Genomic DNA, 22,812 nt, shown 5'->3' on the forward strand with positions numbered 1-22,812 from the left:
TGTTAGGGGAAATTAATAAATATCCGAAATATGCAGCAGCCCCTCCTCTCCACCCCCAATCAAAGCCTTCACAAACACCTGGGCCTCGCATTTGAAAGGCCCTGGGGCTCTTTTATATGGCCAGGTCCTGCCAGGAGGGGGTGGGTAGCACCAGGAAATTCTTCCAGCCTGGGAAACTCAGGGCTCCTCCCAATCCTGGTCTTCCAGCCCCAGCTACACCTGCTGGTGAGGTCGGGGAGCAGCTGGAGCTGGGAAGGGGAATGCCAGCCACCCAGGTGTGTCTCCCGCTCTGCCTGCCTCAGCTGGGTAACCCTGAGCAAGTCTTGCCCTTTGAAGCGCCTCAGTTTGTCCGTACGTATAACAGGGGCTAAGTGGCTTCCTCATCTTCGGGGCCCTTCCTCAACCCCATCCCCCCAGCACTGCCACAGAAAAATGGGACAGCAAGTGTCAGAAGCCAGGAGAGCCAGGAAAGCGAACAACTGAGCCTCAGTTCCCTCATCTGTCCAACAGAAGCTGGAAAGCTCTGTGCTGCCCACCCTTGTTCTCAGCAGTAAGGAGAAGGGGAAAGAAAGATGACCTCAGTGGTGTTTATTAACAATAAACCAACAGAACATGGATGGGTTGGGGAGACGGCAGGAGAGAAAGAGGGCACACAGGCCGGCCCAGTTGCATGAGGGTGCCCTGCCCCCTGGGGCATGTTTTCATGATCCACCCTCCTCTCTCAGGGAAAGAGGGACCCCAGGGCAGCCCCTCCTGTGCCTGGGACTGAAGATGCTGAGGCCTCTGGCCACAGGCCTGAGGTGCTGGCTGCCCTTGGCTCCCTGCCTCCAACCTCATGCCTGGGCCCAGAGTGGGCAGCATCAGGACAGACAGCCATGTGTGCGGACCACCTCCGAGTCTCTCAGTTGCCTTGGTTGTCCACAGCCAGGGCCAACGTCCCAGCAGGGCCAGGAGCTGGAGGAGACATTGAGGGCCACCAGAACAGCGAGAAGAGAACGGAGGGGCTTTGGGTCCTGACTCTGAGCCTCACTCCCACCTCTTCACTGTGTCCTCTGTCCTTATCATGCCCACGGCTGCCACACCGGAGGGCACGGGCTCCAGGGAGGGAAGCCGCGGGCCCTTCTCAGAAATGTGGGGTCAAAAGAAAATACATTAGTTTCTCTGGGGGGGGGAAGAAAAGTGTGGGGACCTCATCCTTTTCCCACCCCACCCCCTCACTTAGGCCAGCAGTCCCTCGCCTGCCCTCCACAGGCCTCCCACCTCCACCCTGGCCCCTCTAATTCACCCTGCACACTGACCCTGAAAGATAGTCTATCTAAAGCACAACCAGATCATGCAAACCCCTGCCCCCCCCTTGTCCCCTGCTCCCCCTCCCCCCAAGTCGTCCTTCCCACCTGGACCCTGCTGTAAGCTGGTAACACCTAGGTCTCTGCCCTGTTCTCTGGGGGGGGCACTGGAGCTACACTGGGGCCTCCACGCCCAGCCCCCTCTTCCTCTCTCCCTCCCACCCTGCCCATCCTCCAGGGCCCTCAGACCCCACCTCCTTCAGGAAACCTGGCCCCGGGCAAAAGAGCCCACAGGGCTTTTCTCCCACTTCACTTGCTAACCCTCAAGGCCTGGGACCTTGTGGGCCTCACTGCACCCGGAGTGTCCCTGCCCAGCTCAAGATTCTGCCTGTTCAAAGTGTGTGGGGGCAGGCTCCCCTAGAAAAGAGAGGAGTCTGGCTCTGAACAGAGGAGAGAATGATGCCGGCTGCCACAGAAGACAGGGAACTGGTTGGCCAGGAGGCCTGGGGTCCGGTGCCCTCCGCCATGTGAGCTTGGGCAAGTCCCTCCTCCCTGGCCTCAGTTCACCCACCTGCACGATGAGGACTGAGCTTGGAGTGGGTGTGTGTGCGTGTGGGGAGAAGGTAGACAGAGGAGAGGCAGAGGCCACGAGACAGGACTTGCCCTGGGGACAAGCATCGCCATGGCGACCGCCCATGGCCTCGGGCCTCTCGGAACCCCGCGGGGCAGGTCTACCCTTCCAGCCTGGCCGGGCCTCCCCTGGCCACCTGGCTCCCGGCTCACATCATAGACTCCTCCTCCTCGGCGATCTCGCGGTCCACCTGGACGGCGGCATTCTCAAAGCTGGTGACGCCCCCGTACTTGCGCATGTGCACCACCAGGGGCTTGGGCGACTGGCTCCCTGCCAGCGTGGCCACGTACATGCCGGTCCTGTTCTCCTCCAGCGACGGGCCCCAGTCCATGGCCGGTCGGCTGGCCTGCTGGAGCCGCTGTGGCAGAGCAAGGACGGCAGTGACAACGGCGGGCGGCCGGGCACCCGCAAAGCCCTCACCAGGTCACCTGTGTCAGCCCTTGCACCAGTCCCAGGGGGTGGGGTGCTGAGGGCAGTGCGCTTCCCCAGGGGAATGAGTCACATGCCCAGACAAGAGTCCTGCTCGGCTACTCACACGCTGGGTGGCCTTTGGGCATGGGATTTAAGCTTTCCACGCTCGGTTTTCCCCTCTGTCACCTGGGGACCGTGACGCCTTCGTAGGGTCATCAGCAGGCGCTGAGCTAGAGCACCGGCAGGGTTGCTGGGAACAGGCTACGATTACCTGCCGGCCAGTCCAGGGCCACTCTGGGTCCCTTCCCCTAAATGCTGAGTCCTAAGCAGCTGGGAGCTTTGGCGAAGAGCCAGGAGCCGGGAGCACTGAGGCAGGATTGTCACTGACCCTCCAAGTGTCTCCTAGTTGGCCTCGTTCTGACGCTGATGTCTGACCTTTCCCTCTCGAGCCCCAGTTTCCATGGAAGGAGGGAGGTGACTAAGATCATGACTAAGTCTGGACGTTCTAGGGTTCCTCCCTTCCCAAACCACATTCCCCAAGCCCTCTGTGCGCCCTGTGGGGAGAAGAGCCCCAGAGCCTTGGAGGAGGAGAGACAACCAACATTAAGTGGAGCCTCCTGGGTACAGATTCAGGGAGGACAACGTGTGCAGGGACCTTAGCCCGGGGCCCAGCACGGCCCCACACGCAGAGCACGGTGACCCTTACTGGACTGTTGTAGAGCGGGTGACCCCCTGCTCAGAAACCTGCCCGCGGCTGGTCATTTCACTTGAAAGAAGAGCCGAAGTGCCCACCACGGCCTCCATGGCCTGGCCCCTGTCTACCTCCCCGACCTCAGCTCCTGACACTCTCCCTCCACCCACACCTGCTCTGATCCAGTCTTGCCGACCTCCTTGAGGCCTTCAGACATGGCAGCCCCTCCTGCCTCGGGGCCTTTGTGCTGATTGTCCTTCTGCCCGGAATGCTCTTCCCTTAGATATCTACCTAGATCACCTTGTCGGTTGGGTCAGCTGTCACCCCCTCACAGAGGTCTCCCCAGCCACCCTGGCCAAAATACTTTCCCATCATTCTCTATTCCTAAACTTTGCTTTTGTTTCATTTTTTTATTATTTTTTAAAATATAGCACTTACTACTACCTTTATGTGTGTGTTTATTGTCTGTCTCCCACATTAAAACCCAAGCCCCCCTAGAGCAAGGACTTAGAGTTCCCAACTGAACAGGGGAGCCTAGACCAATGCTTCTCGACCCGAGTACTCTGGACATTTTGGCTGGAGAGTCCCTGTGTAAGAGCTCCCTGCACACCGACGGGTGCTTACCAGCATCCCTGCTCTCTTCCCCCTGGAAGCCAGTAGCATCCCCTGTGCACACTACCCTCTTATGACAAGCAGAATGCCTCCAGACGCTACCAAATGGCCTCTGAGAGCAAAATCACCCCCACGAGAATCCCTGATGTGGAACAAAACATTCACCGCGTCCCAGCTCTATGCTAAGTTGGGCTTCTTCAACCCTTACAGTATCCCTGTGAGAGGGACATTAGGACTTTCACCCTCCACCCCCACAGATATTATCTGGAAGTAAAGTTCGGCAAGGTTTGTCAACTTGGCCAAGGTCACGCGGGTGACAAGTGGTGATGCTGGGATTTGAACCCACGCAGTCTGACTCCATCCTAAACTTAAAAGACTCTGTTTTTCTGCCCTTCACAGTTCTCACAACATGGATGAGCTTCTTTTCTTCTCACAGCAACCCTTAGGGGAGGGATCACTGTCCTCACTTTCAGGACAGAGAAAAGCAGCATTCAGAGAGGTGCATTAACTCGCTTAGGGTCACACAGCTGGCAAAAGGCAGACCCCGGATTCCACCTAGTGTGTCAGTGCCGGAAGCCCTGGTCTCTGAAGGTGGTACTCGGGAGCTGGACAAGGACTCATCTGCAGTGCCCCCCACCCAACAACACGGCCCTTTGCCTGGCTGTTGGCGGCTGCAGCAGCAGGGCAAGAGGGAAGCGTAGCAAGGCTTGGGAACCACGAACTTCCAGGGGGCTGGAGCCTTCTACCCTGAGCAACACCCCTCTCCTCCTTTCCTTTGCGGACACCTTGGCTCTCAAGCAAGGAGACAAGTTTCCTCAAGCCGTACAGGTGGGGCTCCCGAGGTTGAGAGAAGGCCAGGGCTTTGCCGCAGTCACACAGCGGCTGGAACCAGAGCAGTGGCTGGACTCCAGGACGGCCCTGTGGTCTGGGTGCTGCGGCCACAACCCCTGTCTGCTCTGAGCCTCTCTCCAGGTGCAGGTATGAAGGGGGGTGAGGGACACCTGAGGGCACAGGGGAGCTGTGTGGGGAATGGGAGCAGTAAGGTGCTGGCAAACAGATTGAGGGGTGCAGGAGGCTTGATTTGTAGCCAGTTCCAGTGGTATAAACGTTCCCATCAAGGTCGATTTCAAGTTATCAATGATTTAAGAACCAGCTCACAGCATCCCTGAATATTTAATGATTAGCTCTCATGAGCGAGTAGCAGCTGGCTCCGGCATTATCCCTGATGGGATATATGGGCTATGTGTCGGGGTCCCTAGGTTCTCTCCAGGGTACCTAGCAGTCTCACTCAGCTCTGCTCACTGTGACAGCCTCTTCCCACCAGAGGGACTCCACACCCATGGCCTCAGAAGTACAGAGAGTGCAGTGAGACTCAGAGAGGGGCCGAACATTGCAGTGGTCACACAGCCTCACCACACACCCACTGGCCCACTCCCCTCTTTTGAGACTGCGGCTCCCACGCTCAAACAGCTTGCAGTCTCTGCTTTCTGGATCTCTTCACAAAGCCTGGCGTGGGCAGGGCTCCCACCATCAGCCCATTCCCGGGTCACACATGGGCTGCAGCCCACCCTCTGGGGTCCCTCAATCTTGCCTTCTGACCCTGAGTTCCCACAGGGAAACTTCGGGCTGGTGACCAGAGTTAAGTCCTGACCCCTGCCCGACTCACAGTAGGACCCGGGACCATTCCCTTGTCCTCTCCCCAAGACATGTGGGCACTGGCCGATACCAGGGGTCTTTGGGTTGTGCGCACCCCTCAGAGGCCTCCCATGGTGCTAGGGGCCACAGGGCAGGACCCGAAGCCCCCTGAGCCTGCCTTACCGCAAGCAGGTCTGAGAGGAGTCATAGTCCAGGCTACTGGTTGGAAAAGGCTGTGAGGCCCTGGGTAAGGTGCTGGGGCAGATGTTTTCTGTTCTAGTAAGTGGGCCCAGGGCAGGGCCCGGGGTCAGGAAGGCCGGGGGCAGATGAGGGCGGGCCAGACTTACCTCCCAGAGCGAGCCCTCCTCCCGAAGCACAGCCACCAGCATGCCGGCGGGGATCATGAGGCAGGACAGCAGGCCCATCAGGATGCCCAGCAGCTCGGCCCAGGCCGGGAACCGGTAGCTGCCATACTCTGAGGGCTGGTACTTGACGATGCTGTACACCAGCAGGGCCTGCAGGTGGCGGCCCCAGCATCACAGCGGGCTTTGGGCAGGCCCCAGGGCTTAGGCCGGCCCAGGTCTGAGCTCCCTGGAGGCCTGAGAGAGCTCAGCCCAGAGCCGCCCAGGGTCAGAGATAACCCAGTCCTAAGCCATGTAGAACCGGAGACGGCTCATCCCCGGAGCCTTTGTGAGGCCTGGGACAGCCCAGCTCGGAAGCACCCAGTTCCTGAGACAGCCTGTGCCTGAACTCCAATTCCAAGGCTGAGAAAACACAGCCATGCACCAACATACCAGCCTAAAGCCCCAGCCCTAAGGCCCTGAGGCCTGGAAAAGCCCCACTCATTTTGCTAACCACACTTGGGGCTAGGCCCAGCACAGCTACAGAAGCTGGGGGCATCGGGGCGCAGGGGAGTAGGCCCAGATCCTGGTGCCCGCCCCGCCCTCAGCTCTGACACTGGCCCACTCTGGGCCGGGGCAGCCCTGCCGGCCTGCATGCTCAGAGGGCGACGCTATTCTCAGCCCTGGGTCCCATCCCTCCTTCCCACCGGTTACCAGGAGAGTGGCCGGGGACAGGAACAGCCAGCAGGCCCTGAAGTAGAGGCCCGGCTTGAAGCCCAGCATCATGTGGACGTCCCGGCAGAACCGCTGGATGCCTGCACAGGGGAGGGGAGGAGAGTGGCCCCGCCAGCACCTCCCACAAGCACCAGCAGCACCCCCTCCACCCCCACTGCCCCCACTGGAGACCCTGGCCCTTGGGACCAGGGACCCAGGGCAGGGGGACTCGAGTGTAGACACCCATCCTCCCCCTGTGGGGAACGTCAGCTCCCTCTCCCACGGCCCCTCTCACCATACACCCTGGTGACGGCGAGGCACGTGGTGACCACCACCACCATGAGCCCGAAGCTGGCGCTGTAGTCGTCCAGAAGCACCAGCCAGTACATGCCTCCCTGGAACACAAGTCACAGCGCTGGGATTCCCTCACCACAGTCTTGTTCCCCAGTGCCACCCCTGTCTCCAGGCAGGAGGCGGGCAGGAAGCAGCCAGGATGGTGGTGACAGCAGGATGATGACCATGTGACCGCTGCCTACCTGCCGAGCCCTTTACGCACATCATCCTATTGGAGCCTCACATTTTATTGGTGGGAAAACAGGCTGGGGAAGGCGAAGCCACTTGTCCTGAGGTCAACCCGTAAGTGCAGGAGCCAGGCTTGAAGCCAGGTCTTCTCTACTTTGAAGCCAGGATTCTGGGTCATAGGCCAAGCTGCCCTTGGGTAGAGGGCCTGGGGTGGGCTGGCTTCCTCCCAATGAGGAAGCAGCAGGTAGCCCAGGGAATAGTCAGATATTGGGGCAGGCGCCTGGCCTGGCCTCCGCCCCCTGGCGGCCCTCCGTCCCTGCAGCGGCACTCACGTCGGTGGTGAGGACCAGCCCCATCAGGTACATGGCCACGCAGATGAGCCCCGAGAACACAGCCTTCTTGGGCCGCAGGTAGTATGGGAACTCGTCTGTCACAGCTGTCACAATGGTCTCCAGGAAGGCAAACTGGGGGGAGCGGGGGGGGGGGGTCAGAATTCACAGACACATGTGCACAGACACGCAAACTCACACAGAGATACACCACACACAGACACACAGCTACGCCATACACACAGATGCACGCACAGACACACAGACACACGTCATACATGGACACACACACGCGCACACGCCCCGCAAGGGGCCCACTGGCTCAGACAAAGCTCACCTGGCTATCCAAGCCAAGAGTCAGGAGCATAAAGAAGAAAAGGAAGGACCAGAAAGGCGACAGAGGCAGCATGGTCATGGCCTGTGGGTAGACGACAAAGGCCAGGCCGGGGCCTGGGCCGAGGGCACAAAGGGTCAGCAGCCTGGGGCACGAGGTCGGCCCCCACAGGTACACTCAAACACACACAGCCGCTTCCACCCACGTGGGCACACTAGTTCAGACAAACGCAGAGATGTACCCTGACTGCACACTTCCCACACTTAACTCCTAGGACCCAGGCCGGTACGCTGTCGGTGCTCAAGGAACACAGGGTGACAGAATCGGTGAGTTGATCGCGAGCACAGGAAGAAACATAAGACACTCTAAAACTTCATTTGCATCCACTTACGTATACCATCACTTACACAAACAATCCCACTAACACACGTACTTGGACACGTCCACTGGCACAAGCCCCTGATTCACATCACCATCTGAACCCTCGGTTCACTTGCACAAGACATCCTGACATGGGAAATGACTCACATGGACAAGCAAGGCAAGTCACTAAGATGCGACAGAACAGAAGACAATGTCGTGCATTCACGTGCCTGCAGACACAGGCTAACGCACACTCCTTTGCCCTCCCACCCCCTTTGCCCTTGGACACCCAGAGACCACGCGCACTGGATGAAGCCACCCATGACCTGGCCGGTGCACACTTGCTCCCTCAACCGGCCCCGGCTGTGCCCAACACACACCCTCACGCCCCAGGACTGGCCAGCCTGCCCACCTGCTTTGGCTACTTGGTCCACAGGCACACCCAGCTCCTGAGACATGTAGCCCAGCACAGAGAAGATGGCGAAGCCAGCCAGGATGCTGGTGATGGCATTGCCCAGAGTGACGATAAAGGTGTCCCTGCCGGGGAAGTCCAGGCACACAGGTCCAGGCCAGAGCAAGCTGGCCCCGCCCTCACCCCACAGGGCCTTCCCTGGCTGGCCACTCTCATCCCTGCTCCGGCCCCCGGGTCTGGGAGGCTGCACTGACCTGTAGATGTTCTGGTGAAACGTGTTGTAGGAGGCAAAGGTGAGGAGACCCCCGAAGCCCACACCCAGGGAGTAGAAGATCTGAAGAGCGGCTTCGACCCACACCTGTGGCAGGGAAGGACGCAGGTGGAGAGCAAAGACAAGGGGCTGGCACACCACGGCCCTGTCCAGAGGGCCAAGGAAAGAGGAGGGAGGAGGTGGGGTGGGAGCTAGTCCACAGGTCCAGGGACAGCGTGGTGGAGAGCCTGGCTCAAAGTGACATGGGCTGGGAGCAAACCCTGTTCGAGCACTTACACGGCGGGACTCGGGTAAGTCCCTTTCCCTCTCAGTTTCCCTATCCAGGATCTAGATGATGGCTAAGCTTATCGGATTCTGAAGGAAGTAGTGTCTTATGTAAATTTCCAGTAGATCCTTATTGACAACAAGCCCGTGGAACCCCTTTACTTCCTCCCTGGAGTTGGAGGGACCTGGATTTGATTCCAGCTCCCCCACTTTGTGGCTGTATGGCCTAGGCAAGCCACATCACCTCTCTGATCCTCGGGTCCCTCCTCTGTCATGCAGGGATAGGAACAGTAGCTCCCTCACAGGGTGGTGGTAAGGACTAATGACTACCTACGTGCCAAGTGCTAGGGTTACGCAGTCAGCAGCTTATAAGCTGCTAATAAGAAATTTAGCTGTCGGCACCACTGTTTCTGTCATACTAATGCCCTCCTTGGGGTCTGGAGTCAGACAGATCTGGGTTGGAATTCCAGCTCTGCCGCCCCCTAGCCATGTGATCTTAAGCTTATCACTCTTTCGGGCCTCAGTTTCTTCATCTGTAAAACGGGAGAATAATGTCTACCTTTTTTTAATGTTTATTTTTCTTAGTAAGCTCTACACGCAATGTGGGGCTCAAACTCATGGCCTCGAGATCAGAAGTCGCACACTCCTCTGACTGAGCCAGCCAGGCACCTCAGAATAATGTCTACTTTGTAGGACGGTGAAGAATAAGAAATGAAAAAGACTTAGAGTGTTGAGCACAGGATCTGGTACGGGAGGCCCGCCACAGGGAGGATTCCTACCCATTGCCCTTCTTTTCCCCAGGGAGCCCTCCTCCTTCTATTCCCTGGCTCAGGCCTGACCCCTCCCTCTGCACCTCAGCCCTGAGGGCCTCACCTTGGAAGACAACAGGTGGTGGAACTGGGGGGTGAGATAGAACTGGATGCCCTTCCAGGCCCCCGGGAGGGTGACTCCTCGGACCAGCAGCATGAGCAGGATGAGGTAGGGGAACGTGGCCGTGAAATACACCACCTGTGACGTGGTAAGTGGGGATGGAAGGCAGGGGTGACCTTCCTTCCACCCGGCTCCTCTTCCAGAAGTCCCCATCTTACCTAACTCGCCTCCCCAACCTTTGGGGAGGCCAAGCTGAGAACACCCATCATCCATGATACTTCTCTTGCCCTCCCCGCCTCCCTTCCTCCGCACGTGGATCCCTCATTTAAGTCCCGTCACTGCTTCCCAAGGCGTCCCCAGCCCATCCACCCCCTCCAGCTCCGCTGCGCCCCGCTCCGGGCCACCCTCGGCCCCTGCTTGGAGGCCCTGCCTAGGGTCGATGAGAGTCTCCCCCTCCCTGGGTCCACTCCCCTCGCCCCCAGCCCATGTAACCCACCCTGCGTGGTCACCTGCCACTGAGCATTCCCAGAGCCCCCTCCATCCTGACTCACAGACCCACCTTCCAAGCATTCAACAAACACTCATGGAGCCTCCTCAAAGCGCCAAGCACTGGGCCAGGGTACAAACTTGAGTAACAGAGAGGTCCTGTCCTTGGCCAGTTTCCGGTCTGGTGAACCAGCCTGGCCACCGTCCATCCTTACCTCCACCTCTTTCTCCGGGCGGTGCCTCCGGCCCCCACCCCCACTCCTACCCCCAACCTCCTCCCCACTGACATCTTTTCATCCTCTCAGGCTCAGGCCCTGCCCTGCCGCCTCCTCCAGGAAGCCCTCACCCCTCCCAGCCCCTCAGGCCTCTAGGACCTCGCAGGCCTCACCTTGCCCGAGGACTTCACGCCCTTGAGGATACAGAGGAACACGATGACCCAGGCCAGCAGCAGACAGAGGCACAGGTTCCAGCGGATCCCCCCAGGGCTGCCAATGCCCCGGCTGCCTTGGATGTGGAGGACGTAGCGGCTGTGGGCGATGAAGAGTTGAGTGTCCTCCGGTCCCCCTGCCACACTCCGCGGGCAGGGCGTAAAGCTGTGGCCAGCCAGGTTACGATTACTGGCGGCGTCAGCGTCACGATTACCGGCTGGCATTCACTGAGTTTGATTCTGCAATAGGCTGGTGGCACAATTGACACCTTCCTTCCCTTAATCCCCGCAATGACCCTCCGAATGCTATTACCGTGCCCACTTCGAAGAGAAAGCACCAGAAGCCCAGTGCATTGTGTAAGGTCACACAGCGGGTCAGTGAAGAGCTGGGATTAGAACCCAGGGTCCACCTGACACCAGCCCCTGGACTCAGCCTTCCGGGTGCACGCTGAGCCCCCCCGGGGACGCCGGCCCATTCCTGCCTCCTCCTGTCCCCAGCAGCTCGGGGGCCCTCCCAGACGGCCACTGGGCCGCTGGTGGCCTGACCTCCAGTACTCCTCGCTGGGGCTGACGGTGCTGGTGAGGTTGAGGGGCAGGGCCCCGTTGCCGTCCTTGGAGCCTCTGTGCTCAAGGCAGAGGTCCGTGTTCCACCAGTTGCCACAGTGCTCCCAGGGCAGGCTGCTGGTGAGGGAGGCGAAGAGGTAGAAGAGGACGTAGGCGATGATCGCGTTGTAGTAGATGGCCACCAGGCCCACGATGAGCAGCGTGGCCGCGCCGGCCCCTGGGCGTGGGGAGAGGCGGCGCCCTCAGCTCGAGCCTCCCTGTGGGCCAGGCTGCGCCGCCTCCGGAAGCCAGCCCCTCTCCGGGCTTCACTTCCCCCTCTGCCCAGAGGCTGGGGCATGCGGGCAACCTCCCTGCCTCCCCCGGGCCCAGGCCCCTGCCGGGACTAGGAGGCCTCACCTTTGAAGAGGGGGCTGATTTTCCAGACGGCCAGGGGTCCCAGGCTGGAGAACTGGCCCAGAGAGAGCTCGAGGAAGAAGAGGGGGATGCCACAGATGGCCAGCATGAGGAAGTAGGGCACGAGGAAGGCGCCTGCGCGGAGGAGGAGGGCGGTTGGTGGGGGAAGGTCGCAGGTGGGTCGGCTCCCCTAAAGCCCAGCTCCAGCCCCGCCCCTCTCCTGATGGCAGACACCTGCGACCCCATGGAGCACTTCACCTGTGGATTGGGACGGCCTTTTACACCAGACCACGGAGGGCTACGGGGGCTGGTGGGCTTTACCCTCCTGTGCAGCCCCAGTCCCCAAGCAGGGCTGGGCTCAGAGCAAACGCTGAGTGAATGAAGGAATAGATGAGTGAATTCCCTGCCGGAGAAAGTGTAAACTTCTGGAATGCCCTCGGGATCTGGCCCCAATCTACCTCCCTGTGTGTGGTCTCTGCTACCTTACTCGCTTCTGGCTGCCACCAGCGGTCCCATGTGCCCAATATCCCTCCCCATTTGCTTCCCCTATTGACAGCCAGCTCCTTTAGAAGACTGCCCACCCCTGCAGGGCTCTGGAAGGGCTGTCAGTCACACCAGCCGCCCTACCCCCTTGGGGCACAGCTCCCAAGGCCGGCCAGTTAGAGGCCCTCCCTGCGGTCCTCTACAGCCGCACCCAGAGGGAACAGCTCTGAGGCTCAAGTCACCATAGAGCTGTCTGTGGCCATCCCCCACCCACTGCAAGGAGGGAGCCGGTCACAGGAGAAAATGAGGACAGCACCCTGAGAGAAACACAACTGGGAGCCAGGGAAAGGGAGAGCCGACGAACCGTGGCCATTATGGAGTTCCTAGAGCATCAAAGGCCAGCTCCAGTCCCACGCTTCCCGGCCACGGCAATTCATGTTATCCTCGCCTCATCCCCTCCTGTTTGGATTTCTGCCGCTCTGCCAATAGGTGCCTCTTGCACGAGCTTGGCAGAGACGGGAGGAGGCTTCGAGGGTGGGCGGGGGCCACACCAGCTCTAGAGAAGGTAGTCCTGGAGGTGGAATGTTGGGTCGGCCACCGGGAAACCTTGGACAAGGAACCTGGCCTCTCCGAGCCCTGGCTGTCACGTCAGGACAACCGTGCCCACCCAGGAGGGCTGTCATCAGGGTTAAAGGCCTGGGGCTGGCCGATGGCCAGTGCTCAACCCCAGCTATTGTCAATGAGACTCAGAACAGTCACTTGATGGCGAAGCAGGGACAACAGAGGATTTGTTGAAGATGGGACAGGCTTCGTGTTTGTAGTTTGAATGGAAGGAACCAGGAGAGGAGGACAGATCAAAGATTCACAAGTGGGAAGGACTGGTGGGGCGAGGTCCTGGAGGGGGCGGGGAGGAGGGGGGATGGGAGAACTTGGAGAGCATGGTGGTCACTGCCAGGCAGGTACAGCCTGCTGTCATGAAGCAGAGACAGCTTCTCTGCCCATCACTCAGGGCCCGGGAAGTGCCTAGGCTTCAGCGGACAGGTGAGGAGGTATCCACGCTGGGCACGAGAGAGGAAGGAAGGGTTTGGGTGAGGAAAAAAGACAAGGCAGAGAGAGCTCACTTCTCCTGGCCCCATGTCACTGCTTTCAGTGAATCCTGCTCAAGGCCACATAGGAGATGGTGTCCAAGGCCACTGAAAACCTCAGTCCTCTCCAAGCCTTGGCCTGCTAGCCTACACACCCCTCCAACAGGCCCCCGGCCCCTACCTCCGCCGTTGGTGTAGGCCCGGTAGGGGAAACGCCAGACGTTGCCCAGGCCCACGCAGTAGCCGATGCAGGACAGCAAGAAGTCCAGCTTGCCCGTCCAGTTCCCCCGGTCTGCGGCAAAATCCACGTCCAGGTCGACATCGCCCTGGTCACTGGGGGTCATCAGCAGGTCTGGGGTAATGGGCTGCCAGTAAAAGAGACTAAGAGGTGAGGCCAGGTTGGAACTGTGATACAGCCCACCCCACCCCCAAAATAAGAAGATGAAATCCAACAGGGCTGAATGCAAAGATACTCTATGGGTTGAGAAAAATCAACTGCCCTTACCTGGGCTGACATGTCATATGCAGGAGCTCCTTGGGGTGGCTGGTCACTCCAAACTTAGGAGGCCAGCAGGGTGGCTCAGGCGCTAAGAAAGCCACCTTGATCTCAGTTTGGTTAACACAGAGGTCAAATCAAGGGGTGGTCCTAGGTTGATGACGACGATGACGACGACCTTAATAATAGTTACCATGTCTTGAGCTCTTATTATGTGCTCAGTGCACTAAACGTTTTACCTGATTTCATTCTCAAAACAACCCTATGAGCTAAGTACTTGTCTAAGCGCCGTTTCAATCACGAGGACCACTGAGGCTCAGAGAGGAGCCAAGGTTTTATAAAGTTAGCTGGTGGAGAGCTAGGTCTCACACCCAGAGCTTCCCAGCATGGAAGCCCGAGTCTTCAGCCTCCAGTGCTGGCCTTTTGCTACTCTGTTCCGGGCACCGTATTTTAAGAAAGACACAGATAGCTTGGAGCATGTCTACAGGGCAGATGGCCAGACAGGAGGGTGTCTGGGAGAAGCAGTCACAGGACAGGGGAAGAAGTAGGGGCCCCCAGCACAGAAAGAAGAGGGCTTGGAGGGAACATGGCCTCCCCCGAGGGAGGAATTCGATTTATGCTCTGGTGGCTCAAGGAGGTCTATGGAGGGCTGCGAATGTTTGTTCACGAGCAGGAAGAGGCTACTGAGTTCGGATCTCTCTCACAGAAGTCATAATCTTCTTGTCACTGCAGGAGAGATGCAGGCAGAGAGGGGAACGGAAGCCGGCTGTCCCCAAGATCCCTGCCTGCGATTCAAGGAGGGTGGGGAAGTCCACTGGGTCTTCTCCCTCCAGACCGGGGCTGGGAAATGGAGGCCCAAAGTCTCCAGCTGCTTGAAATGCTGGCTAGGGGATAAGTTAGCACGTCTATGAGCTGCCCAAGCTGAGGGCCTGCAAGGAAGCCCAAAGATACCAGGGTAACCTTCTAAAATTCAGAGAGCAGTTCCCCCAGTGTGTCTCCTGGAATGGGTCAGTAGAAAGGGACAGCCATGCCCTTCCCGTTTGCCTCTGAAATTCACACCAATGGCAGAGAAAGATGGAGCTGCAAAGAGGGCCAACTGTCCGATAACATCAGAGTTCTGAGAGAGGAGAAAGGACCCCCTGCTGAGGAATGGTTGTGAGGTAACAGTGATATCTCTGGACTGGGAGTCAGGAGTCTACAGTTCTAGTCCCAGGTCTGTGCCACTTCACGGTGTGACTTGAAAGAATTTTCTGAGCCTCAGTTTCCCCATCTCGACACTGAGGGGATTGAATAAATCAGTGTTTCCAAAAATACATTCTTTGGGATGTTCATACATGCTCAGTGTAAGAAAAGGATTCTTGAGTAAAAGAAGTTTGGGGAACACTGGGTTAACACAAAGCAAAATAATTTGCTGCAGGACTTGTCAGATCATTTAATGCACCAATACCCACTGCGACTGACTAGAATAGACAGTATTCTGCAATTCTATTTAAGAAAAGGGTTTAAAAAACTAGCATGCTGAGATTTACTCGGAGAAATGTAGGTCTATCTGTTAGTCTTCTGGCTCTGCTGGTCTGTGAGGCAAGCTTCACCAGAGACTCTGTTGGAGACACTTGTGGTGGTTGAAGACCAGATCGGATTCTAGCACGGGGACTCGGTAATCGACTACTGATCAGATATTTTTCCCCCTAAAATTGTCCTTCCTGGCACTAGCCAAGTAGGTGTCTACACACAAATTGGGTGGTGACAGAGGAGGCTTTGCAGGGATTTTGTCCTACGAGCATTGCCGGGATAAAGACGGTGAAAGGAGAAGAGTGCAGGTGTCATAGGATGGAGGTGTCCAGGCGCAGTGACAGGGTCGGGGCAATGGGTTTTGGGGGGGTGGAGTGGGGGTGACAGTCTTGGGTTGGCTCTCAGGGACAGTGGCGACCACGGTAACGATCCTGCCTGAGGCTGGCTATTGGCCAGAGGGGCAGTGGTAACAAGGACAGCCTGGCATAATTATGGGTGACGGCGATGCTGGCGATAATGTGAACAAGCCGCTTTTCCGGTAATTGGGCTCGCGGTGATCTCAGACATGCTGGGCTGAGGGTAGCAGCAGCCCCCAGACCTACCTGAAACCCGCCCCCGCCCTCTGATGCCCCTTTCCACAAGGTTCCTCCCCAGCTGGGTGAGCATCGGCCCTCTGGAATCACTCCCTGCCAGGTGAGCTCCAGGTGAGCTCCAGCTGACACTGGCCCCTGATACGGGGTAATGTGGCAGGCTGGTCACCCTGTGAGCCCCCCAGCCCTGTTCAGGCCAGCCGGCAGGAGGGCCCAGTAATGAGGTTCCTCTGATCCCTCCTGAGAAGCTGCTGCCCTTTCTCTGCTCACAGAGCAGTCCCGGCTCTCTGTTTCCATGGTGACAAGAGTTCCAAGAGCAGGATGCTGCCAGCTCTCCTGTCCCCCACCTCCCCCAATCAGAGGGAAGCCTGCTTCTGCTCCAGGGACAGAGGATTGGGTCCTCCAAAGATGAGCCAATCCCAAGACCACCTGGAGCCCCCAACCCCACCATGGGGTGAATCCCAGGAGGCTGGCACAGAGAGGATGTGACTGGCGGGGAGACAAGTAACCAAATCAATGGGGCAGGGTTGGAAGCTTAATGAGTCGCTTCACACTTCCGCCTGGGTGTGAAGATCCCACCCCCGATTCCCCCACTGCCTATCCCGAGTCACGCAGGAACATAATCCTGAGTTTGTCAGACCTGCACCCCCTCTTTTAGGGACCAAGAGATGTAGGTCACCAGCAGCGGCAGGTGCTGGAAGAGGTTAGCCTGCCCCAGGCCAAGGCTCTCATACCTTCTTCAGGATGCGAGAGACAATAGAAATCTGGAGTCCAACTTCATCATTGTGCTGATGAGGAAACTGAATTTCAGGGAGGGGAAGGGATGAGTCCAAGGTCAAATAGCAAGTTAAGGGCAGAGCAAGACCAGAATCCACACCCCTGACTTTCAGCCCAGTGCTCATCTCCGAACAATGCTGCTCCTTTGCTGATACCTGGCATTTCCTCCCTCCCTGCCCCTTCACCTTGAGACCAAGGGAGAGGACACTGAGGCCAGGTGGCCCCACCCCTGCCCTGGTGGTCCTAGGTCCCTCAGCCTATCTTTAGGAAAGCAGCAAGCTGCATCCCCCATGTCTGTTTTCTTTCTCCTTGTCTATACAGCGGGGGTAACAAGACCTAGCCCCTAGAATTTGTGGAGGATTACATGAGATAAGGGTTTATAGAACACGGCCATTTACACACTTGTGTGGCCCTGTGGCAGCGAGGGGCAGGAGCTCTTGTGGGGAGGGAGAGGAAAGAGGAGAGAGGAGGAGAGTGGAAAAGAACGGCAGGCAGGACCCAAGAGACCCACAAATGGCCTCAAGAAGTCATTCATGTCAGTGGATAAAAAAGACCCACTTATCATCGCGGTTCCACGCCCAGCTGCACGGGGGGCAGAAGGCTTGAATGGGGGGCAGGCGGAGGGGTCAGTAACACCAGCCCCTGGGAGTTCTCGCTCCCATCTGCATCTACCAGCCTCTGTGGGGTCACCACATCCTCCCACCCCACTCAGGGACAGTGGGGCCTGCTTTGGTGCCTTGATACTGGAGCTGGATCGGCAAATGATAGTCCCGGTTAGAGAATGGACTTGCCCAAAGTCACAGGGGAAGTGACATCTGCAGAGATAGTGCCCAGGAGTTCTGACTCCTTGGCTAGGACTCGTACTTTTAAGCCAAAGCAAGAAAACTTGACCCAATACCCTCCCTCCCTGCCCCCCCCCCACAGGGTACTTGGCTGGGAGATCTAACAGGAGAAATGGGGAGGGGCTGCAGTCTCAGCCCAGGGCTCCAGAAGCACAGATATGGCCCCCTCTCTCACGCCAGCTTCCACCCCACCCCCATATCCCTCGGGTCTCCCATTTCCTTCCTCCCTGCCTTTGCCTCCTGTCAGCCCTGCCGGTGGGCAGCCTGGGGTCTTAGCAGGAAAGCTAAAGCTGGTGGGAGGAAGCAGGTGGTGGCCTCCCGCAGGGCAAAAGCCGGGCAGGAAAGACAGCGTCCCCCTGCTGGTTCTCAGAGGCTGCTTCAGTGCAGAGCGCGAGGATGAGGACCAGGGCGGCACCCCACCCCCACCCCCGAAATTAGTCCAGCTCAAGGCTGGCGCTCAGCTATTCTAACACCCCCAGCCCCAATCAGTCCCTGGGGGAAATGGGTGGGGGACTGGGAGGGGGCGGGCGCCTGGCCCCTGCCACCCCTACCCCATGCCTCTTGGGGCTGCAGACACCTGTTCGAAGGACCTGGCCCAATGAACCCCAGCCCCATCACACAACACCCCGACCCCCAGATTTGAAAGGCCTTGTCGCCACCCTCCACCCCCTGAGGGCCGTGACCCCGCCCCTCCTTGCAACCTAGCTCAGCCCGGCCTCCCCCAGAGCTCCGAGCCGGTCCAGGTGCCCTCTCCGACCCTCCCGGGGCTTGGAGGGGGGCGGACCTCTGCACCCCTCCCTCAGGTGTGCCCCCGCCCCCGTGTGCGCCCCCGTCCTCCTGTCCTACCTTGCGCTGGTGAGCTCCCTGGAGCTTCTTCATCTTGGAGGGCGGGTTGCCGGGGCTTGCGGGCTTGGCTTCCCCTGAGAGCAGAGAGCGAGCGAGAGAGCCAGAGATCGCGCCGCCGGCCGGCCGCCGCGACTTTGCCCCGGCGGCTCCCGCGCACCGGCTGGTGGGGGCGCGGGCGCAGGCGCTGCCGTCTGTCGGCTGCGGGCGTGGGGCGTGGGGCGTGGGGCGCGGGCTGGGCGCTGCGAACGCCCTGCTTCTCCCTGCGCAGCCCCCGAGGCTGGGGAGGGGTGCACGGCTGCGCCCGCGGAGACACCCAGACAGACGGGCTGACGGACGGACAGCCGGGGGATGCGCGCGCCCCCGCACGCAGAGCTGCGATTGGAGGGGCCCCGAGCGCGGGAGGAGGGGGGTCCGCGACGGAAACCCTCGGAGGTCTGGAGGCCTCGGCCACCGTCTCCTGAGTGACCTTGGGCAGGTAACCTGCCCTCTCTGGGCCTCCCTTTCCCCAGCTGGGCGATGAGAGAGGCAGGCCACGTGCGTGGACACTAAGGGCCGGGTCCTGGGTTTCAGCGATCCAGGGCCTCCTCTTCTTTGCTGTGTGACCTTGCCCACGTTACTTAAGCTCGCCGCGCTTTTCCAGATGAAAGAGGCCCTTTCATCTGGAAAATGGGGATAAGAATCTTACTCCCCTTACAGTAATGTGAGGAATCTGGGGAGATCGTGCACGGAAAACATGTAGTACAGGGCCTGGCACATAGTAGGGGCTCAGCTGACACTTAGGGACTATGAGTTGCCCACTCCTACCACAAAAGGAGCAGGGGCCATGAATCAGATATGTATTCAGTCGTCCAATCTACCAGTATTTATCATTCCAGATACCGGGCTAGGTCTTATTGTTTCAACACAGTGACCTGGAGAGACAGACGGCATCATCCCTATTTCATGGATGAGAAAACTGAAGCAGAGAGGTTAAGTTCCTCACTCAAGGTCACAGAGCTGGTGGGCGAGACCAGAGACAGAGCCAGTCCTCATGGACCTTCTTGGTGGTCTGGAACATTTCTCCTTTCGCTGGGATGGAAGAGACTCAGGGAGGTTTGGGCAAGAGTAGACGGGGCAAGCGGGACCATGCTGTTGTGACGGCTTGTGACTTAGATCATGAGCACAGGTCCCTCTCCACCAGCAGTGTGACCTCAGGAATGTTATCATTTCATGTCTCTAAAATGAGCCATCAGAGACGCCGTGCCTGTCCCACCTCTCAGGGCGTTGTGAGGGTCCGTGTGAACCTGTGACTAGGATGGGAAATTATTAGCTCGAGTGTTCATACCCATTGGTCTGGTATAGGCTAGTGGACACAGCATATGCTTTGTAACTCGTGCCCCTTTCACTCAAAAGTGAACCAGTTCAGACACTAAGTCATAGGGTTGCCCTACCATCAGCCAACACGGGAAGTCTTTGGGGAGAGTGAGGATAAGGGCCTGCTGTCTCTCATACCCCTGGAGCCTGGAAGGAGGCAAGAAGGGTTTAAATCGAAGCCCAGGCCTGGTAAAGGGCCTGGTTGAGTCCTGGGCCCACCTCTCCTCACCAGGTCCCCCCGGCTGCTCCTTCCTTTAAGCCCGGCCTCAAAGGGCAGGCAAGGGGCTCTCCAGATGCAGGAGAAAGGAGCCCTTTGGGCGTGAATATGAAGGGAAGGAGCATTCATGAAACCCTACTGTGGGGGCGCCTGGGTGGCACAGTCGTTAAGCATCTGCCTTCGGCTCAGGGTGTGATCCCAGGCTCCTCTGCTGGGAGCCTGCTTCTTCCTCTCCCACTCCCCTTGCTGTGTTCCCTCTCTCGCTGGCTGTCTCTGTCAAATAAATAAATAAAATCTTAAAAAAAAAAAAATGAAACGCTACTGTGTTCATTGGATGAAGGCTTATATCCAATATCGAATTCGTAATTCTTTCCAACAGCCTAGGAAGACAGGTTTGTGCATCCCCATTTTGTGCCTGAGGGAACCGTCTCAGAGGAATGAAATACCCAAGGCCATCCAGAGCGGAATCTCTGGGCTTTGGAGAAGGCAAAAGCCCGTGGCTCCTGAATCCAAGAAGGCCCAGGCAGGACCCCCCTGCCCCTCCCCCAGGTCCTGTCACCACTTCTCTCACAGGACAGGCTACAGCTTTGCTGAACAACCCCGTCATTAGACATACGGGTTTCATTAGACCCTATGGAAGGTCCAGAGAACCACAGGAAGAGGGAATAGAGGTGAGGCATTGGCTCAAGAGCCCTGGAAGACTGGCCTCTTTATGGCCCCTTCCCAGTTGTGCCTGCTTCCCCCAGATTCAGCCCTGGGGGGAGCCAGCCTTGGGGTAGTGGGAGGGAATAGGACTGGATGGGGTGACCATGGAACATCAGTGGCAGTCACTGGGGCTGTGAGTGCAAATGGGTCCAGACTCACACTTTTCAGATATGGAAACTGAGGCCCAGAAAAGGCAGGACAAAAAGGAAAGGAAAGGAAAGGAAAGGAAAGGAAAGGAAAGGAAAGGAAAGGAAAGGAAAGGAAAGGAAAGGAAAGGAAAGGAAGGGAAAGGAAAAAGTGAAAGAAAAGGCAGGACTTGCGCGATCACTACATGCGACAGAGGCGGGGTTAGTCCTGGCATCTACGAGTCTGACTGCAGCCCTTGCAGGAAAAGTCTGGTCTTCCTCAAACAAATAAAACCCCAACATCTTCTAGAAGATATTGTCCACATAAGCCCACCTGCCCACTGAAGCCCCAGTCTTATGATCATACAACTGGCCACGAGTTCAGCCACCAAGCACATTTGACATCATTCCTTCTCCCTTATCCCAGAGCAAGTTTGGGTCCTACTGGGCAGAATAACTACTTAGGAATCCTAACCAGTAAATAACCTATCTCCCTTACCCCCTTCCCACCTCTCTCTCTCTCTATTTCTCCTGGTCTCACATCAAACCAGAATGGAGATGTGTGCTGATTTAAGGAAAGTGTTAGATGAAAATGTACTTCCTTTTATTATATAGGGAGATATTTTTAAAAGCATATAAATAAACATTTTTTATTTGCTAAAATGTTCAGACTTTATCGCTGCAGAGCATGTGTTTTGTTACACCAGCGAGTGGCGACTGTGAAAAAGGAGGAATCCGACTGCTAGTCCATCTGGTATGATTCAGAGAAAGTGGCTCCGGAGCAGCCGCACTGGGACGGGCTTGCCCTCCAAAGACGCCCTGTCCTAGGCCTGCTCTGCTCCCTGGCCCTGCCTCCCATCAGCTGGGCACCCCATCCCCCCGGAGCCAGGCTGGTTTCCTCGGAGCTCCGCAGTCCTCCTGCCCCCATCCTAACCCGTTACACACGCATGCACACACACGTACCCTGGGCGGTAGGAGACCTCCCCTATTCCTCACGCTGGGCTGAATCCTCCCCTCGCGCCGAGCCGTGGCCCTCTCTGCTCTGCCCGCACCGATCCCTTGGCAGTCGATAGGATTGGCTCCCCTACGGACTGAGGCTTTCGGCATGACATTAGGGGTCTACGGGGGAAGTTGCATGCAGAACATAGGGCTCATGTGCATGTTTCTGATTTGCTAGAGGCCCTGACCAAGCCATGGGCCTCTGAGGACCAGGCCAAGCCATATCGGACGTTTGTCTGGACCCCTGGTCTCCAGCCCCAGCTCAGGCCCACCACCTGGGGGAGGGCGGCGTAAAATCGCCATACGTAAAACAGAAGCAGCAGCAGCTTTCCTGACAGGGAGGCTGGACTACCTCTTAGCACTGGGTGGGCTGCAGGGTCTGACAGGACATGAGGGGTCCCTTTCCTGAGCCTAACCCCCGGGGCTCCAGGGGAACTCTCTGAGTGATAGGGAACTCACTATTCACAAGGCAGCCCATGATGCAGCTTGCAAGTCGTTTGAGACCAAAGTTTCCTTTTTCCTGGAGCTCGGACACCAATTGACAGGTGAGCACCCGCCCAACTTGTGGGTGCCACCCAGCCCCCTGAGCGCCCATGTGGGCAGCAGCCGCAGCCGACCCAGCCTGCCAGGCCCGGCTGCTGACCTCCCGCCAGACAGAGGTTTTCCTGTGGCTGGGGACAGACTTCCCAGGCCGCCATCTGCCCTCAGTACTGGCCGGGGTGGGGGGGAGTTAGAACAGGAGGCAGACCTGCCAGCGTCTCACTCTTGGGCGGCAACCGCCCCGCGAGCAGGTGGCTGAAACCCAGCACCTACCTGTGCTAAACACAATTCTGTGATGGGTTCAAGGATTTTATTTCCATTTGACAAATGACGAGGCCAAGGCTCAGAGAAGCCAAGTGACTTGCCTGAAGTGTCAGAGCTGGGAGGCCGTCAACTGGAGGCCAGGCCATCTGACCCTGGAGCCTGCTGCCGAATGTTGAGTCCCCCCCGCCCCGCGGCATCCCCACACTCCGGAGCACGTGGTGTTCGCTGGGGCGTTGGCAGGTGCTCATAGGGGGCTCCCGGGTAGCAAAGCATGGAGAATGCTGGATTAAAGAACATTCAAGGGGCTTCTTTGCTGCGGGACTTGTCAGAGCCTTTGATGTGTTAATGTAGCCCTGGGACTCTCAGAGAAGGGTTGAGTCTGCAGGACTTCCCAAACTTACTGGACCTGAGTCACATTTCTT

General features: G+C 58.1%; 1 protein-coding gene across 2 annotated transcripts; it reads right to left on the minus strand.

Annotated features, from left to right (window-relative positions):
- Positions 1-1,517: 1,517 nt before the first annotated feature.
- On the minus strand, positions 1,518-18,341 carry SLC6A7 (solute carrier family 6 member 7). 2 transcript variants are annotated; one of them, XM_045815345.2, is made up of 14 exons: positions 18,188-18,341; positions 13,306-13,489; positions 11,560-11,691; positions 11,146-11,380; positions 10,561-10,699; positions 9,690-9,824; positions 8,536-8,639; positions 8,282-8,406; positions 7,510-7,622; positions 7,176-7,307; positions 6,617-6,716; positions 6,322-6,422; positions 5,614-5,781; positions 1,518-2,275 (listed from the first exon to the last, which is right to left on the minus strand). In XM_045815345.2, exons 1-14 carry the CDS (start codon positions 18,218-18,220, stop codon positions 2,066-2,068), a joined length of 1,911 nt encoding a protein of 636 aa, XP_045671301.1. In that variant the 5' UTR covers positions 18,221-18,341; the 3' UTR covers positions 1,518-2,065. The 2 variants fall into 2 exon arrangements, with proteins under 2 accessions (XP_045671301.1, XP_087723985.1); XM_087867859.1 differs by lacking the exon at positions 7,510-7,622 and having other exon boundaries at positions 18,188-18,287.
- Between the last annotated feature and the right edge of the window lie 4,471 nt (positions 18,342-22,812).

Source organism: Ursus americanus, chromosome 15 (genome assembly GCF_024610735.1).
Source record: "Ursus americanus isolate L20-20 chromosome 15, mUrsAme1.1.p, whole genome shotgun sequence".
Classification (NCBI taxonomy): Eukaryota; Metazoa; Chordata; class Mammalia; order Carnivora; family Ursidae; genus Ursus; species Ursus americanus.